Source organism: Coregonus clupeaformis, chromosome 21 (assembly GCF_020615455.1).
Source record: "Coregonus clupeaformis isolate EN_2021a chromosome 21, ASM2061545v1, whole genome shotgun sequence".
In the NCBI taxonomy this organism is placed as follows: Eukaryota; Metazoa; Chordata; class Actinopteri; order Salmoniformes; family Salmonidae; genus Coregonus; species Coregonus clupeaformis.
Window position 1 is genome coordinate 44,675,118 of NC_059212.1, and position 20,956 is coordinate 44,696,073.

Genomic DNA, 20,956 nt, shown 5'->3' on the forward strand with positions numbered 1-20,956 from the left:
TGATGAAGAATCCTGACAGTTCAACACCTGTCCTATGATGAAGCATCCTGACAGTTCACCACCTGTCCTAGGATGAAGCATCCTGACAGTTCAACACCTGTCCTATGATGAAACATCCTGACAGTTCAACACCTGTCCTATGATTAAGCATCCTGACAGTTCAACACCTGCCCTATGATGAAGCATCCTGACAGTTCAACACCTGTCCTATGATGAAGAATACTGACAGTTCAACACCTGTCCTATGATGAAGCATCATGACAGTTCCAGTTCAACACCTGTCCTATGATGAAGCATCCTGACAGTACAACACCTGTCCTATGATGAAGCATCCTGACAGTTCAACACCTGTCCTATGATGAAGCATCATGACAGTTCCAGTTCAACACCTGTCCTATGATGAAGCATCCTGACAGTTCAACACCTGTCCTATGATGAAGCATCCTGACAGTTCAACACCTGTCCTATGATGAAACATCCTGAAAGTTCAACACCTGCCCTGTGATGAAGCATCCTGACAGTTCAACACCTGTCCTATGATGAAGCATCCTGACAGTTCAACACCTGTCCTATGATGAAGCATCCTGACAGTTCAACACCTGCCCTATGATGAAACATCCTGACAGTTCCAGTTCAACACCTGTCCTATGATGAAGCATCCTGACAGTTCAACACCTGTCCTATGATGAAGCATCCTGACAGTTCAACACCTGTCCTATGATGAAACATCCTAAAAGTTCAACACCTGCCCTGTGATGAAGCATCCTGACAGTTCCAGTTCAACACCTGTCCTATGATGAAGCATCCTGACAGTTCAACACCTGTCCTATGATGAAGCATCCTGACAGTTCAACACCTGCCCTGTGATGAAGCATCCTGACAGTTCAACACCTGCCCTGTGATGAAGCATCCTGACAGTTCAACACCTGTCCTATGATGAAGCATCCTGACAGTTCAACACCTGTCCTATGATGAAGCATCCTGACAGTTCAACACCTGCCCTATGATGAAACATCCTGACAGTTCCAGTTCAACACCTGTCCTATGATGAAGCATCCTGACAGTTCAACACCTGTCCTATGATGAAACATCCTGAAAGTTCAACACCTGCCCTGTGATGAAGCATCCTGACAGTTCAACACCTGCCCTGTGATGAAGCATCCTGACAGTTCAACACCTGCCCTGTGATGAAGCATCCTGACAGTTCAACACCTGTCCTATGATGAAACATCCTGACAGTTCAACACCTGTCCTATGATGAAGCATCCTGACAGTTCCAGTTCAACACCTGTCCTATGATGAAACATCCTGACAGTTTCAGTACATCCTCATTTAATGTGTTGAAGTTAATCCCTTTTATGAACGTCTCATTATATATTCCATGAGATTTAGTGACCGGTCCTGTAGCTTATGACAGAACTAAGCAAATATAATGTATTGTGTTCTTCACGATTATACAGTAGATCTAGCTACAGTGGGGAAAAAAAGTATTTAGTCAGCCACCAATTGTGCAAGTTCTCCCACTTAAAAAGATGAGAGAGGCCTGTAATTTTCATCATAGGTACACGTCAACTATGACAGACAAAATGAGCATTTTTTTCTCCAGAAAATCACATTGTAGGATTTTTAATGAATTTATTTGCAAATGATGGTGGAAAATAAGTATTTGGTCACCTACAAACAAGCAGGATTTCTGGCTCTCACAGACCTGTAACTTCTTCTTTAAGAGGCTCCTCTGTCCTCCACTCATTACCTGTATTAATGGCACCTGTTTGAACTTGTTATCAGTATAAAAGACACCTGTCCACAACCTCAAACAGTCACACTCCAAACTCCACTATGGCCAAGACCAAAGAGCTGTCAAAGGACACCAGAAACAAAATTGTAGACCTGCACCAGGCTGGGAAGACTGAATCTGCAATAGGTAAGCAGCTTGGTTTGAAGAAATCAACTGTGGGAGCAATTATTAGGAAATGGAAGACATACAAGACCACTGATAATCTCCCTCGATCTGGGGCTCTACGCAAGATCTCACCCTGTGGGGTCAAAATGATCACAAGAACGGTGAGCAAAAATCCCAGAACCACACGGGGGGACCTAGTGAATGACCTGCAGAGAGCTGGGACCAAAGTAACAAAGCCTACCATCAGTAACACACTACGCCGCCAGGGACTCAAATCCTGCAGTGCCAGACGTGTCCCCCTGCTTAAGCCAGTACATGTCCAGGCCCGTCTGAAGTTTGCTAGAGTGCATTTGGATGATCCAGAAGAGGATTGGGAGAATTTCATATGGTCAGATGAAACCAAAATATAACTTTTTGGTAAAAACTCAACTCGTCGTGTTTGGAGGACAAAGAATGCTGAGTTGCATCCAAAGAACACCATACCTACTGTGAAGCATGGGGGTGGAAACATCATACTTTGGGGCTGTTTTTCTGCAAAGGACCAGGACGACTGATCTGTGTAAAAGAAAGAATGAATGGGGCCATGTATCGTGAGATTTTGAGTGAAAACCTCCTTCCATCAGCAAGGGCATTGAAGATGAAACGTGGCTGGGTCTTTCAGCATGACAATGATCCCAAACACACCGCCCGGGCAACGAAGGAGTGGCTTCGTAAGAAGCATTTCAAGGTCCTGGAGTGGCCTAGCCAGTCTCCAGATCTCAACCCCATAGAAAATCTTTGGAGGGAGTTGAAAGTCCGTGTTGCCCAGCGACAGCCCCAAAACATCACTGCTCTAGAGGAGATCAGCATGGAGGAATGGGCCAAAATACCAGCAACAGTGTGTGAAAACCTTGTGAAGACTTACAGAAAACGTTTGACCTGTGTCATTGCCAACAAAGGGGTATATAAAAAAGTATTGAGAAACTTTTGTTATTGACCAAATACTTATTTTCCACCATAATTTGCAAATAAATTCATTAAAAATCCTACAATGTGATTTTCTGGATTTTCTTTTCTCAATTTGTCTGTCATAGTTGACGTGTACCTATGATGAAAATTACAGGCCTCTCTCATCTTTTTAAGTGGGAGAACTTGCACAATTGGTGGCTGACTAAATACTTTTTTTCCCCACTGTATATGTATCTGCCCTGACATCTGACACCAATATCCTGACATCTGACACCAATATCCTGACACCTGACACCAATATCCTGATATTTGACACCAATATCCTGACATCTGACACCAATATCCCTGTCTCTGTGTGGACTGACAACCCTCCATGGTGTTTGTCCCTTGACTCCATGTGGGTAGAATGACAAACATTGACCTAGTTGGACATTGCAGACATTTGGAATTTCCCAACTCAACCAGGGATTCTCTCCATATATATATATTTATCTTTCAATTTCTCTCTCTCTCTCTCTCTCTCTCTCTCTCTCTCTCGCTCTCTCGCTCTCTCGCTCTCTCTCTCTATCTCTCTATCTCTCTCTCGCTCTCTCTCTCTCGCTCTCTCTCTCTCTCTCTCTCTCTCTCTCTCTCTCTCTCTCTCTCTCTCTCTCGCTCTCTCTCTCCCTCCCTCTCCCCCTCTCTCTCTCCCTCCATCTCTCCCTGTCAGACTAGGCTGTAAACATCAGATTGTCCTGGAAATGGGAAAAACCATTCAATCAGTGCAGGTTGATAGTGAATCGTTCACCCGGTGTTGAATCCTACCATTCTGAGTTAAACATCCTATATTTGAATCTAATCAAGTTGTTAGCTAAATGGAGAGAACATGTCAACCACAGAGAGAGAGAGAGAGAGAGAGAGAGAGAGAATGAACCCAGTCAAGCAAAGATTTGTATCATAACGTATCATTCATTAGGTATCCAGAAGACAGCTGGGATTCTAACTACAGCTGAGCGTAGACAGCTGGGATTCTAACTACAGCTGAGCGTAGACAGCTGGGATTCTAACTACAGCTGAGCGTAGACAGCTGAGATTCTAACTACAGCTGAGCGTAGACAGCTGGGATTCTAACTACGATGTCGGTTTTTCCTCAGACCGAGGCTGCGTCCCAAATTGCAGCCTTTTCCCCCCTATATAGCGCACTACTTTTGACCAGGGCCCATAGGGTTGATTAGCTATAGGGCTCTTTCTCATCTTATCTGTTAAAGAGGCCTAGCCCTAGACTGATACTAGAGGTAGAGGGGGCAGGAGAAAATACGATCATCCTAAACAGGCCCATGTAGCGATATTCAGTGACTGGAGAATACTGTATAGTTACCCTAAACAGGCCCATGTAGCGATATTCAGTGACTGGAGAATACTGTATAGTTACCCTAAACAGGCCCACCTGTATGGCGTCTGGTTAAAAGCTGTGGGTAGAAAAGACACCTCTATTTTATTGAATTCTATTTGAGATAGGCCTTTAACCGCTAGTAAGCCTTCTATTTGAGAGACCTTGAAACCAAATGCAGCCGCTATGGATAGTGATGAAACAGACAGTTTTCAGCAGTGAACCCTAGGCCTCAGAGATTTGTAGGATAATGTAGGAGTGGCCACCCAAAAGCCTGTTGTTGGGGTTGATAATGTAGGAGTGGCCACCCAAAAGCCTGTTGTTGGGGTTGATAATGTAGGAGTGGCCACCCAAAAGCCTGTTGTTGGGGTTGATAATGTAGGAGTGGCCACCCAAAAGCCTGTTGTTGGGGTTGATAATGTAGGAGTGGCCACCAGTGGAGGCTGATGAGGGGAGGACGGCTCATAATAATGGCTTGAATGGAGTGCAATGGAATGGCATCAAACACAGAAACCATGGAAACCATGTGTTTGATGTATTTGATACCATTCCGCTTCCAGCCGTTACCACGAGCCCGTCCTCCCCAATTAAGGTACCACCAACCTCCTGTGGTGGCCACCCATAAGCCTGTTTGTGAGGTTGTTGTTGTTGTTGTTGATGTTGTCTTGTTGTTGACAATATAGGAGCTGCCACCCATAAGCCAGACGCGGTGGAGCCAGAGAAACAGACAGACCACACAGTGAAGATAGCCGGAGTCATCGCTGGCATCCTCCTCTTCATCATCATCTTCCTCGGAGTCATCCTCCTCCTGAAGAAAAGGTCAGCCATTTTGTAGAAGTCAGCCATTTTGTAGAAGTCAGCCATTTTGTAGAAGTCAGCCATTTTGTAGAAGTTATATATTCTGTGTAAAGATATGTTTCTATATGTTATTAGTGGTATATATTTTATCTATTGCCATTCCATGTTGACGTTATGACACGTCTACAAACAATGTTGCACAGTGAGACAAACTGAAGAAGACAAACATTTAGTTTCAAATGTTGTACAAATACAACACGGGGTACATTTGGACAGTTTGGTCGTTTACAATTCTAATCTGGAAGAAGTTATTTTTTTGTTGTTACTCCTGAGTCTCTTCCACTCCTTTTCCCCTGTTTTCTCTCTCTAAAGCACAGCAGCATTGTCAGCGCATACGTAAATAATGAATTTGATGTTGATACGCTACATTAGGGCTGTTTACAGCTATGAGAAACAGTTTGCTAGGAAAGATGAACGTCTCCACCACCCCATCATACAAAACGCGCCACACAGCCCAACCCCAGCCCCGTTCAATAACACTGGGTTGGGGACAGGAGGAAAAGGGATAATATTTTGGAGGCCTATAGAAGGGAAGATAAGAGAAAGAATAGGAGATAAGAAGGAAATAAGGATGAAAGGCTGAAAGAGAGAAGTAGAGAGGAGGGGTAGAAGAGAAAGAGACTGAGAGAAAGAGAGAGGGAAAGAGAGAGGGAAAGAGAGAGGGAAAGAGAGAGGGAAAGAGAGAGAGAACGAGAGAGGGAAAGAGAGAGAGAGAGAGAGAGAGAGAGTGAGAGACAGAGGGAAAGAGAGAGGGAAAGAGAGGGAAAGAGAGAGGGAAAGAGAGAGGGAGAGAGAGAGAGAGAGAGAGAGAGAGAGAGAGAGAGAGAGAGAGAGAGAGAGAGAGAGAGAGAGAGAGAGAGAGAGAGAGGGAAAGAGAGAGAGAGAGAGAGAGAGAGGGAAAGAGAGAGAGAGAGAGAGAGAGAGAGAGAGAGAGAGAGAGAGAGAGAGAGAGAGAGAGAGAGAGAGACAGAGGGAAAGAGAGAGGGAAAGAGAGAGGGAGAGAGAGAGGGAGAGAGAGAGGGAGAGAGAGAGAGAGAGAGAGAGAGAGAGAGAGAGAGAGAGAGAGAGAGAGAGAGAGAGAGAGAGAGAGAGAGAGAGAGAGAGAGAGAGAGAGAGAGAGAGAGAGAGAGAGAGAGAGAGAGAGAGAGAGAGAGAGAGAGAGAGAGAGAGAGAGAGAGAGAGAGAGAGAGAGAGAGAGAGAGAGAGAGAGAGAGAGAGAGAGAGAGAGAGAGAGAGAGAGAGAGAGAGACAGAGGGAAAGAGAGAGGGAAAGATAGAGGGAAAGAGAGGGAAAGAGAGAGGGAAAGAGAGAGGGAGAGAGAGAGGGAGAGAGATAGAGAGAGAGAGAGAGAGAGAGAGGAGAGAGAGAGAGAGGGAACGAGAGAGGGAACGAGAGAGGGAAAGAGAGAGAGAGAGAGAGAGAGAGAGAGAGGGAAAGAGAGCCTTCCTATAACCATGTAGTGCAGCATCTGGCTAAGTTTACATTAGCCCCAGCCCCTGTTCAGGACGAAGGCCTATCCACATCACCCAGGCCTGAAATAACACAATGTCACTTCCTTTACGTGTGCTCTAGATCAGATGGGTGTGTTCTTAACTGTGTCCCAAATGGTATCCTACTCCCTTATATAGTGACTAGAGTCCTATAGGGCTAAAGTAGTGCGCTATCTATTGAATAGGGGGCCATTTGGGATGCAGCCTAGGTTACTGCATTCAATATCTGGACCGAAGGGACTGGCAAGGGGGAAAACACCTTGACAACAGCCGGGGGGAGGAAGACTTTTATTATCTGGTCTTTCCCACCGTAACTTTTAGTTTGAAGCGTTAGTTAAGGTCATGGATGTGGGAGTGGTAGATGCTAGTTCCTTGGTAATGGAGTCTGTTTAAACTGACTTGTTCTAGACCTATACTTAATTTGTACAGTAATATACCGTTTGACATTTTCGGACAGTTTTGTACAGTGTGATATTCCGTATGCAAACTGTCATGCTATTTAACTGAATTATTTTTTATTTGCTCCAATCAAATGAGAGAGGAAGTGGGAGATGAATTAATTGGATCCCATTTGATTTAATTCAGAACTAACCTTGGAGGTCAAATCCATATAATTAGGAATGAATCTTTAATGTCTCTGTCTACAGACATTTATGTGACATATGTCTGTCAGGCAGGTGTAATGGACCTGGTTTGGTGTATACGTCAACCAACTCTTAACAACATGAGCTGCATATGAACTATATTCAGAAAATGGACGTGTGTGTTTATGTACGGAGAGGCAGCACGCACAATTATATGACAATATAGTCAGCGTTTAACACGTCTTTATACAGAACTGGTCAGCTACATCAGCTAACAGGTTCTGAGTTCCCAACATGACCTGTAGTCCAACTGTATTTTAGTAACAACTAGCTAACAAAATGAGAATGCCTGTATCTGTAGGAAGACACAGCACACCTTATAAAGCCACGTAACTCCAAGCTATAACCTTGCCCCGCATGTTCACTAGTCTGCCTTTCATGTGTGCCTGCCTGCCTGCCTGCCTGCCATATGGGTTTTGTCCATTTTATCAATTTTTTCAAACATTAATATATTTTTACTTTTTCTTTCCTTCATTCCATATCCCCCCCCCGTCCCCCCCCCCGTCCCCCTCCCTCCCTCCACCACTCACTGCTTATATCCTACCACGTACCACCTCACCTACCACGTACCACTGGGCAGAAGAACCTATCAATCCTACACTTACTACCTGTGAGTAAAACACCATTTAACGTAACACAGTCTTGGCGCCATTGCCGTTGCTTTATCTACATCGTTGGGACTGGAACCATGTCATTCATCTCGCCCACAGACCTTCAGTCAAATACACATTTAAAATATTTCAGCTACATTTCATTTAATATCCCCCTTGTACAATAGAACCAATGCAATTGTCACCAAGGCGCCTAAGTATTTTGCATGAGAAGAACTATAACCATATTTCATTCTCCTCTCTACCATGCTGTGATAGACCCCCTTTAGTTTCAACATTATGATCAAATTCATGTCACACTATGACATTTGCTTATAACTGATTTATGAAGCTTCTATGTAGGGCATTATAGTGTATCGTGAAACTGTTACAGAGACCCGCAGTCTTTAAAATACAGCTGTAGGATTCGACTCGGATACATCTCCACACAGGGATGGAAATTAAGCCAGCCCGCTAGCCCGAAAATAGCCAGCCAGGAAGTTAATTTTTTTGTCTTTTTCACATATCACATGACACAGATTGATCTACGTCCATGATCCTGAAGTTCCACCCTTGTCACCTCGTCATTTTCATGTCACTTTTCAAACTGCTGCACGGCTCCTGCAGACAGACATGCTTTCTCCATATAGGGAAGTTACATGCATATTTTATATATTATTAGTATGATATGTTTTTTGTTATTTTTTGTTATTCACAACAAGTATCATTGTCGTTTTGAACTCCAAGCAGTTTGTTGTTTGTCAAATGATGAACCTAAACTGCATTGATGATAATTTGTGTGGAGACAATCAATATAGCTTGTGAATTTTCATTTGGCTTCAAATGATTTTCACACTGTTGGCTTGTCAAAGTCAGATGTTGAAATGCCTGTCTTGACACCGTCAATGGTATAGTAGTTTAGAAGGGGACCTTGATCATCTAGTACTAGTAGTTGGTATGTAGTGTTTCGGTGGGTACATTCCTTGCTAAAAATACCAGCAACTAAAGCAACCAACAATGCTGTCCTATATATTGTGGCTAGTCTGTATTGGCTAAAAGATACGATGTGGTCCTTAGAATATTATTTGCATAGAGAATTAGGAATGATCTGATATAATACTCTGTCTGGCACCAAACAGCATGTGAAACTCTCCTCTCCTCTCCTCTCCTCTCCTCTCCTCTCCTCTCCTCTCCTCTCCTCTCCTCTCCTCTCCTCTCCTCTCCTCTCCTCTCCTCTTTCCCTTCTCACACTCCTCTCATCTCTCCATCCACGTGTCCTCTATTGAAATGGTACCTACTGCTCTCTATCCCTCCTTTTCTTCCATTGTTCTTGCATGTGAATCCCTCCCTCCATCCATTCCTTCCTCCCTCCATCCCTTCCTTCCTCCCTCCATCCATCCATGTAGCAGTAACCTGACAAGCCTATTAACATCAATATTCAGAATTAGCTGAAATGCTGCTGTCACATGTGCATTTAATCACTTTCTTCCTGCATTATAAGACAATAGCCTTACATTTGCTTACAAATTCTACTCCAATCTATCCCTTTGTGTCACCCAAAAATATTTTTGGGATCTTTGAATAATGTGGATCTGTGGATGTGCACATACCACCTCACTAAACTTGGTTCTCAGAATTAGCACTGCATTATTTATATTCTCCCTGCATTATAAGACAATAGCCTTACATTTTGCATACAGGTTCTACTCCAATCTTTTCCGTGTCTGACTACAAATATGTGCTGCAACGCTACAGTAGAGGAAAGAGACTCAGTCCTAGTCCTCAGCAACGCTACAGTAGAGGAAAGAGTCTCAGTCCTAGTCCTCAGCAACGCTACAGTAGAGGAAAGAGACTCAGTCCTCGTCCTCAGCAACGCTACAGTAGAGGAAAGAGGCTCAGTCCTCGTCCTCAGCAACGCTACAGTAGAGGAAAGAGACTCAGTCCTAGTCCTCAGCAACGCTACAGTAGAGGAAAGAGACTCAGTCCTAGTCCTCAGCAACGCTACAGTAGAGGAAAGAGACTCAGTCCTAGTCCTCAGCAACGCTACAGTAGAGGAAAGAGACTCAGGCCTAGTCCTCAGCAACGCTACAGTAGAGGAAAGAGACTCAGTCCTAGTCCTCAGCAACGCTACAGTGGAGGAAAGAGACTTAGTCCTCAGCAACGCTACAGTAGAGGAAAGAGGCTTAGTCCTAGTCCTCAATTAATCTGGCAGTGATCAGACCGTAACTAGCAGTTCTCTTCATCGTCTACACGATGAAATAATAACGGCCAGCATTTGGCACTAACACTGACGTGGATATCTATTGATATAAGGCTGCTCTCCCTGTAGCACCAGCTGTCTTCACTATAAAGCTTAGATTATGAGGACGTGCAAGAGAGCAATAAAAAATTGCTTATTAGATTCTTTATTGCATTTCTTGTAGAGATAGAAGGTGAAAGGGTTTGGGTTGGGGGTGGGGGTGGGATGTCCTCTTTTGAAGTGTAACATAGCGATATGATTACTGCTTTTCCTGATCACTCTGTACAGCTTCAGCGTACCTGATTATCTAGCTTCAAGTGTTAACGGAAACCTTGTTGACTGGAATTGGATCGGAAAACACGTCTATGATTGATTGAGTCCATTAATGTTCTCATGTATGCATCAAACATGTTTTAGGCTGCAAGGGTGTGGCCTGTCCCTCCAGGAACATGTGTGTGTTTGTGTGTATGCGTGTGTGTATGCGTGTGTGTATGTGTGTGTGTGTGTGTGTGTGTGTATGCGTGTGTGAGATATAGAGAGAACGAGAGAGACAGAGTGTGTGTGTAACGTGGTGCCAGGATATGCTGTTTGGTTGCGTTTGCCAGGACCTCGTCAGTCAACACTGTAATTAAAGGTCCGCTCTGTGATCTGGCATTAATGATCAATCTGTGGTCTGTCATTAACGATTCAGGTACATAAGGGATTACATTGAGGAGGAGGAATGCTTTCATTTATTAAGTCCCCTTGGGGTTCACTGAGACTGGCATATTATTATATATCGAGTCTCCTGAGTGGCGCAGTGGTCTAAGGCACTGCATCGCAGTGCTAACTGTGCCACTAGAGATCCTGGTTCGAATCCAGGCTCTGTCGCAGCCGGCCGCGACCGGGAGACTCATGGGGCGGCGCACAATTCGTCCAGGGTAGGGGAGGGAATGGCTGGCAGGGATGTAGCTCAGTTGGTAGAGCATGGCGTTTGCAACGCCAGGGTTGTGGGTTTGATTCCCACGGGGGGGGGGGGCAGTATAAAAAAATAATATGTATTCACTAAGTGTAAGTCGCTCTGGATAAGAGCGTCTGCTAAATGACTAAAAATGTCAATTTAAATATAGTAGGCCTACTTGTACCCCTGATATGAATAAGATGGACATTATTGTGGAGGCAATAGTATATGCATTGATTGAAGCTCAATGCTAAATTGAGAAATGTCCCTACTACCATATCTAAGCCAATATGACACCAATGTCGATAAAAAATTTGCAAATCAACTTGATTGGAGGTACACAACCCACAAAAAAGCTAAATTACGTATTTTCCAGACGTTGAAGTTACATTCATTTTAGGAAAGATGAAAATGCGTATTTTCCGGAAGTTGAAATCAGGTTCATTTTCGGTTCTGAATTAATGTTGAAAAGAGACAACATTTTTTTTTTACTGTAATGTACTGCACTCTGCTGTGCTCTACTGCAGTGGTTCTCAAACCTCTCCTCGGGGACCCCCAGATGTTTCACAATTGTGTTTATTTTTATTGAATTTTTAAAACATACAATCTCCTGCAGTGAAGCCGCTCAACATTGACCTTACGGGAGCAGACGCTCCCATACAGACTGACACACAGGTTCAAGCACCCCGCCCCCCCCCCCCCAAAAAAAAAAATAAATAAAAATAAAAATAAAAAAAGTGTAAAGTGGTTATCCCACTGGCTAGAGGGTGAATGCACCAATTTGTAAGTCGCTCTGGATAAGAGCGTCTGCTAAATGATGTAAATGTGCCCTTGAGCAAGGCACTTAACCCTAATTGCTCCTGTAAGTCGCTCTGGATAAGAGCGTCTGCTAAATGACTAAAATGTAAATGTAAACATCAACAGATCTCTCACCCAGTCGACTCTGGGACCTCTCGGCCACTGGCCCAACGCTCACCACCGCCAGTAGAACTACAATAACACCTCCCTTATCAGCCAGCTGTTATAGTTGGAACTACAATAACACCTCCCTTATCAGCCAGCTGTTATAGTTGGAACTACAATAACACCTCCCTTATCAGCCAGCTGTTATAGTGGAACTACAATAACACCTCCCTTATCAGCCAGCTGTTATAGTTGGAACTACAATAACACCTCCCTTATCAGCCAGCTGTTATAGTTGGAACTACAATAACACCTCCCTTATCAGCCAGCTGTTATAGTTGGAACTACAATAACACCTCCCTTATCAGCCAGCTGTTATAGTTGGAACTACAATAACACCTCCCTTATCAGCCAGCTGTTATAGTGGAACTACAATAACACCTCCCTTATCAGCCAGCTGTTATAGTTGGAACTACAATAACACCTCCCTTATCAGCCAGCTGTTATAGTTGGAACTACAATAACACCTCCCTTATCAGCCAGCTGTTATATTTGGAACTACAATAACACCTCCCTTGTCAGCCAGCTGTTATAGTGGAACTACAATAACACCTCCCTTATCAGCCAGCTGTTATAGTGGAACTACAATAACACCTCCCTTATCAGCCAGCTGTTATAGTGGAACTACAATAACACCTCCCTTATCAGCCAGCTGTTATAGTTGGAACTACAATAACACCTCCCTTATCAGCCAGCTGTTATAGTGGAACTACAATAACACCTCCCTTATCAGCCAGCTGTTATAGTGGAACTACAATAACACCTCCCTTATCAGCCAGCTGTTATAGTTGGAACTACAATAACACCTCCCTTATCAGCCAGCTGTTATAGTTGGAACTACAATAACACCTTCCTTATCAGCCAGCTGTTATAGTGGAACTACAATAACACCTCCCTTATCAGCCAGCTGTTATAGTGGAACTACAATAACACCTCCCTTATCAGCCAGCTGTTATAGTGGAACTACAATAACACCTCCCTTATCAGCCAGCTGTTATAGTTGGAACTACAATAACACCTCCCTTATCAGCCAGCTGTTATAGTTGGAACTACAATAACACCTTCCTTATCAGCCAGCTGTTATAGTGGAACTACAATAACACCTCCCTTATCAGCCAGCTGTTATAGTTGAACTACAATAACACCTCCCTTATCAGCCAGCAGTTATATGGGAACTACAATAACACCTCCCTTATCAGCCAGCTGTTATAGTTGGAACTACAATAACACCTCCCTTATCAGCCAGCTGTTATAGTTGGAACTACAATAACACCTCCCTTATCAGCCAGCTGTTATAGTGGAACTACAATAACACCTCCCTTATCAGCCAGCTGTTATAGTTGGAACTACAATAACACCTCCCTTATCAGCCAGCTGTTATAGTTGGAACTACAATAACACCTCCCTTATCAGCCAGCTGTTATAGTTGGAACTACAATAACACCTCCCTTATCAGCCAGCTGTTATAGTTGGAACTACAACAACACCTCCCTTATCAGCCAGCTGTTATAGTTGGAACTACAATAACACCTCCCTTATCAGCCAGCTGTTATAGTGGAACTACAATAACACCTTCCTTATCAGCCAGCTGTTATAGTTGAACTACAATAACACCTCCCTTATCAGCCAGCTGTTATAGTGGAACTACAATAACACCTCCCTTATCAGCCAGCTGTTATAGTTGAACTACAATAACACCTCCCTTATCAGCCAGCTGTTATAGTGGAACTACAATAACACCTCACTTATCAGCCAGCTGTTATAGTTGAACTACAATAACACCTCCCTTATCAGCCAGCTGTTATAGTTGGAACTACAATAACACCTCCCTTATCAGCCAGCTGTTATAGTTGGAACTACAATAACACCTCCCTTATCAGCCAACTGTTATAGTTGGAACTACAATAACACCTCCCTTATCAGCCAGCTGTTATAGTGGAACTACAATAACACCTCCCTTATCAGCCAGCTGTTATAGTGGAACTACAATAACACCTCCCTTATCAGCCAGCTGTTATAGTGGAATTACAATAACACCTCCCTTATCAGCCAGCTGTTATAGTTGGAATTACAATAACACCTCCCTTATCAGCCAGCTGTTATAGTTGGAACTACAATAACACCTCCCTTGTCAGCCAGCTGTTATAGTAGAACTACAATAACACCTCCCTTGTCAGCCAGCTGTTATAGTAGAACTACAATAACACCTCCCTTGTCAGCCAGCATGTATTATTTTTTTTTTATTATTATTTTTTTTTTGTCATTTAGCAGACGCTCTTATCCAGAGCGACTTACAGGAGCAATTAGGGTTAAGTGCCTTGCTCAAGGGCACGTCGACAGATTTTTTCACCTAGTCGGCTCAGGGATTAGAACCAGCGACCTTTCGGTTACTGGCACAACGCTCTTAACCACTAAGCTACCTGCCGCCCATTTTATAGCAACAGTGTTATATAGCGGCAGCTGAATAGAGGTCCTGGACACAGACCTTTGTCTAGCACTTCATCTCACATCTTTCAGCAGACAAAGAGCTTTGGAAATGAACACTTTTCAAGGTTGTTTTGATTGTGGGTAAAGAATTGGATGTTAAGAGACACAATGAGGTAGCTGCGGTTTTTCATTCTCTCTCTCTCGCTCTCTCTCTCACACACACACACACACATGCACACACACACACACACACACACACACACACACACACACACACACACACACACACACACACACACACACACACACACACACACACACTGAGCTGAACTGTAGCCTACAGGTGGAGAATGCTATTGTGTTGGTAGTGAATGCACAACGATTCAATGGAGTCTTCATAAACTAGTAGAATGGGTAGTCAGATAGATAGATAGATAGATAGATAGATAGATAGATAGATAGATAGATAGATAGATAGATAGATAGATAGATAGATAGATAGATAGATAGATAGATAGATAGATAGATAGATAGATAGATAGATAGATAGATAGATAGATAGATAGATAGATAGATAGATAGATAGATAGATAGATAGATAGATTAGATGAGTTTATTAATCACATGCACAGGGTCGCGATGTAATTGCAAGGTACAGTGAAATTGTTATGCTCCGAGCTCCAATTCAATTTTTTTAAATTATAATATATATATATATACATTTACAACTGTAGCAATGATAAATGTCCATTGGGGGGTGGGAGCAGGGTAAGTGTCCGTGGGGGTGTAGATAACCAGTACAGATAGCTCAGAGAGCTGGTCAAAAACTATTGTCTTCTTCCTCTGCTGGGTATCGGTCTTTTGATCCATGCAAGGCTACTTCCTAGTTCCACACATACACACACACACACACACCCCGCTTCCGACAAACACACCCACACACACTGTTCCCTGTGTGTGAGTGGGGTAAATAAAGACGTCTCTGTCCCTGTGTCACCAGCTGTGTGTGTGTGTGTGTGTGTGTGTGTGTGTGTGTGTGTGTGTGTGTGTGTGTGTGTGTGTGTCTGTCACCAGCAGGGTTAGGTTTAGAGCTTTCGCCTCAGAGCAGCTAAATTAGACCGGTCCTGCTGAGTAGGGGGTTTGAAGTTCTCTGTAAGATGTTTTAGCAGAAACTCCTCCACACAAACACACACTCACACACACAATCCCCGACCATACACCCATACACAATGCCCACAGTGCTTTTGTTCAAGCCTGAGATTTAGAAAATCACTCAGATTTGAGATGTTCTGTATAGGCTCACATCACAACAGGGTTGTTGTCCAGGGATCATCAACTAGATTCAGGGTTGTTGTCGTCCAGGGATCATCAACTAGATTCAGGGTTGTCGTCCAGGGATCATCAACTAGATTCAGGGATGTTGTCGTCCAGGGATCATCAACTAGATTCAGGCTTGTTGTCGTCCAGGGATCATCAACTAGATTCAGGGTTGTTGTCGTCCAGGGATCATCAACTAGATTCAGACTTGTTGTTTTCCAGGGATCATCAACTAGATTCAGGGTTGTTGTCGTCCAGGGATTATCAACTAGATTCAGGGTTGTTGTCCAGGGATCATCAACTAGATTCAGGGTTGTTGTCGTCCAGGGATCATCAACTAGATTCAGGCTTGTTGTCGTCCAGGGATCATCAACTAGATTCAGACTTGTTGTCGTCCAGGGATCATCAACTAGATTCAGACTTGTTGTCGTCCAGGGATCATCAACTAGATTCAGGGTTGTTGTCGTCCAGGGATTATCAACTAGATTCAGGGTTGTTGTCGTCCAGGGATCATCAACTAGATTCAGGGTTGTTGTCGTCCAGGGATCATCAACTAGATTCATGCTTGTTGTCCATGGATCATCAACTAGATTCAGGGTTGTTGTCGTCCAGGGATCATCAACTAGATTCAGGCTTGTTGTCGTCCAGGGATCATCAACTAGATTCAGGCTTGTTGTCCAGGGATCATCAACTAGATTCAGGGTTGTTGTCGTCCAGGGATCATCAACTAGATTCAGGGTTGTTGTCCATGGATCATCAACTAGATTCAGGCTTGTTGTTGTCCAGGGATCATCAACTAGATTCAGGGTTGTTGTCGTCCAGGGATCATCAACTAGATTCAGGGTTGTTGTCCAGGGATCATCAACTAGATTCAGGGTTGTTGTTGTCCAGGGATCATCAACTAGATTCAGGGTTGTTGTCCAGGGATCATCAACTAGATTCAGGGTTGTTGTCGTCCAGGGATCATCAACCTGATTCAGCTGACTGTAGTCAATCCACTAATTACAGTTTCCTTCGCAGATATGTACAATGACCTCAACTCTTTCTCTGAAAACGGACTGAATAATATAATCTGGATTTACTTTGTCATAGTTTATGTAGTGTAGGTCTGTGTCCAACTCCATGGCCTGCTAGTTCTCTTTAGAAACATACTTAGAGTGCTGCATCCAGTGGCATTCAGAGACATTCATGGTTTATATTATATATTTTTTTACTTTATGTTTTGTTTTACCCTAATATGTAACTATCTGTTGTTGTTTTTATCGCACTGCTTTGCTTTATCTTGGCCAGGTCGCAGATGTAAATGAGAACTTGTTCTCAACTGGCTTACCTGGTTAAATAAAGGTGAAATAAAAATTAAAAATATATATTGTTTTGGAACAACCATGAGGGAACAATAGCATCATTTTCCTGGAATAGTGGAGTCTCGCTGCGTCCCAAATGACACCCTATTCCCTATTTAGTGCACTACTTTTTATGTAGTGCACTATGGGCCCTGGTCTAGTCCAAGGCTAGCTATTTACCTACAATTACAATCAGAGTATTTGATAAATGCTGAAAACTCACATTCATCAACACACTGGCACGCGCACACACACGCACACAATCTCACCGTACAACACACATCGTCTCAGCTCGTCCTACTCTCACTGTTATAAAGCCATCTATCATAGCTTTCCTCCCCTTTACAAATGAGAAGAGAAGGACGTAACTATCCGTCTTCATCTAACACCCGGAGAGGTGCATAGCAGCACACCGTGTACGTCCCTGTGGTGGAGCTTTATCAGACTAGCAACTGAGCATCCCAGATCACCTACGAATAAGGGTGTATACTCTAAAAAATAAGGGTGCTTTGTGCTTCTGTAGGGAAGATTTTTGAGGGCCATGTATGAATGAAGCCATTGGAGCCTTTGTGGTTCTATAGCATAATTACTTCTGTCTACTGCAGAAACCATTACACCAGCAGAAAGAAAGGAAACTCAATTTACTGGACCCCCCTTAAGAAAGAGAACATTGATACAGTTTTCAAGCCTCAAATGTAGGTTCCTAAATGTTCTTCTCTGCAATTTCATATGAACTGAATCTTATAATAGCAGCCTGAGGCATGGATTAACCTTGTCTCTGTCCCTGTTCTGAAATAAAACAATGAGACAAAGGCTCCGTCGCAAATGGCACACTATTCACTCATAGGGGCTCTGGTCAAATGTCGTGGGGAATAGAGTACCATTTAGAACACAGGCCAAGACCAGGGCACCATTTAGAACACAGGCCAAGACCAGGGCACCATTTAGAACACAGGCCAAGACCAGGGCACCATTTAGAACACAGGCCAAGACCAGGGCACCATTTAGAACACAGGCCAAGACCAGGGCACCATTTAGAACACTGACCAAGACCAGGGCACCATTTAGAACACAGGCCAAGACCAGGGCACCATTTAGAACACAGACCAAGACCAGGGCACCATTTAGAACACAGGCCAAGACCAGGGCACCATTTAGAACACAGGCCAAGACCAGGGCACCATTTAGAACACTGACCAAGACCAGGGCACCATTTAGAACACAGGCCAAGACCAGGGCACCATTTAGAACACAGACCAAGACCAGGGCACCATTTAGAACACAGGCCAAGACCAGGGCACCATTTAGAACACTGACCAAGACCAGGGCACCATTTAGAACACAGACCAAGACCAGGGCACCATTTAGAACACAGACCAAGACCAGGGCACCATTTAGAACACAGACCAAGACCAGGGCACCAGGGCACCATTTAGAACACAGACCAAGACCAGGGCACCATTTAGAACACCGACCAAGACCAGGGCACCATTTAGAACACAGACCAAGACCAGGGCACCATTTAGAACACTGACCAAGACCAGGGCACCATTTAGAACACTGACCAAGACCAGGGCACCATTTAGAACACAGACCAAGACCAGGGCACCATTTAGAACACAGACCAAGACCAGGGCACCATTTAGAACACAGACCAAGACCAGGGCACCATTTAGAACACAGACCAAGACCAGGGCACCATTTAGAACACTGACCAAGACGAGGGCACCATTTAGAACACAGACCAAGACCAGGGCACCATTTAGAACACAGACCAAGACCAGGGCACCATTTAGAACACTGACCAAGACCAGGGCACCATTTAGAACACTGACCAAGACCAGGGCACCATTTAGAACACTGACCAAGACCAGGGCACCATTTAGAACACAGACCAAGACCAGGGCACCATTTAGAACACAGACCAAGACCAGGGCACCATTTAGAACACAGACCAAGACCAGGGCACCATTTAGAACACAGACCAAGACCAGGGCACCATTTAGAACACAGACCAAGACCAGGGCACCATTTAGAACACAGACCAAGACGAGGGCACCATTTAGAACACAGACCAAGACCAGGGCACCTTTTAGAACACAGACCAAGACCAGGGCACCATTTAGAACACTGACCAAGACCAGGGCACCATTTAAACACAGACCAAGACCAGGGCACCATTTAGAACACAGACCAAGACCAGGGCACCATTTAAACACAGACCAAGACCAGGGCACCAGGGCACCATTTAGAACACAGACCAAGACCAGGGCACCATTTAGAACACAGACCAAGACCAGGGCACCATTTAGAACACAGACCAAGACCAGGGCACCATTTAGAACACAGACCAAGACCAGGGCACCATTTAGAACACAGACCAAGACCAGGGCACCATTTAGAACACTGACCAAGACGAGGGCACCATTTAGAACACAGACCAAGACCAGGGCACCATTTAGAACACAGACCAAGACCAGGGCACCATTTAGAACACTGACCAAGACCAGGGCACCATTTAGAACACTGACCAAGACCAGGGCACCATTTAGAACACTGACCAAGACCAGGGCACCATTTAGAACACAGACCAAGACCAGGGCACCATTTAGAACACAGACCAAGACCAGGGCACCATTTAGAACACAGACCAAGACCAGGGCACCATTTAGAACACAGACCAAGACCAGGGCACCATTTAGAACACAGACCAAGACCAGGGCACCATTTAGAACACAGACCAAGACGAGGGCACCATTTAGAACACAGACCAAGACCAGGGCACCTTTTAGAACACAGACCAAGACCAGGGCACCATTTAGAACACTGACCAAGACCAGGGCACCATTTAAACACAGACCAAGACCAGGGCACCATTTAGAACACAGACCAAGACGAGGGCACCATTTAGAACACTGACCAAGACCAGGGCACCATTTAGAACACTGACCAAGACCAGGGCACCATTTAGAACACAGACCAAGACCAGGGCACCATTTAGAACACAGACCAAGACCAGGGCACCATTTAGAACACAGACCAAGACCAGGGCACCATTTAGAACACAGACCAAGACCAGGGCACCATTTAGAACACAGACCAAGACCAGGGCACCATTTAGAACACAGACCAAGACGAGGGCACCATTTAGAACACAGACCAAGACCAGGGCACCTTTTAGAACACAGACCAAGACCAGGGCACCATTTAGAACACTGACCAAGACCAGGGCACCATTTAAACACAGACCAAGACCAGGGCACCATTTAGAACACAGACCAAGACGAGGGCACCATTTAGAACACTGACCAAGACCAGGGCACCATTTAGAACACTGACCAAGACCAGGGCACCATTTAAACACAGACCAAGACCAGGGCACCATTTAGAACACAGACCAAGACCAGGGCACCAGGGCACCATTTAGAACACAGACCAAGACCAGGGCACCATTTAGAACACAGACCAAGACCAGGGCACCATTTAGAACACAGACCAAGACCAGGGCACCATTTAGAACACAGACCAAGACCAGGGCACCATTTAGAACACAGACCAAGACCAGGGCACCATTTAGAACACTGACCAAGACGAGGGGCACCATTTAGAACACAGACCAAGACCAGGGCACCATTTAGAACACAGACCAAGACCAGGGCACCATTTAGAACACTGACCAAGACCAGGGCACCATTTAGAACACTGACCAAGACCAGGGCACCATTTAGAACACTGACCAAGACCAGGGCACCATTTAGAACACAGACCAAGACCAGGGCACCATTTAGAACACAGACCAAGACCAGGGCACCATTTAGAACACAGACCAAGACCAGGGCACCATTTAGAACACAGACCAAGACCAGGGCACCATTTAGAACACAGACCAAGACCAGGGCACCATTTAGAACACAGACCAAGACGA

At 44.5% G+C, this 20,956-nt stretch overlaps 1 protein-coding gene across 1 annotated transcript in view; it reads left to right on the plus strand.

The window, feature by feature from the left end:
• The window catches only part of LOC121535702 (receptor-type tyrosine-protein phosphatase mu-like), a 427,462-nt gene that overhangs the window by 293,936 nt on the left and 112,570 nt on the right, over positions 1 to 20,956 (plus strand). The window contains exons 16-17 of the mRNA XM_045205919.1: positions 4,904 to 5,039; positions 7,793 to 7,822. Of these exons, the coding sequence (XP_045061854.1) occupies positions 4,904 to 5,039; positions 7,793 to 7,822 (166 nt within the window). The remainder of the gene's footprint in view (positions 1 to 4,903; positions 5,040 to 7,792; positions 7,823 to 20,956) is intronic.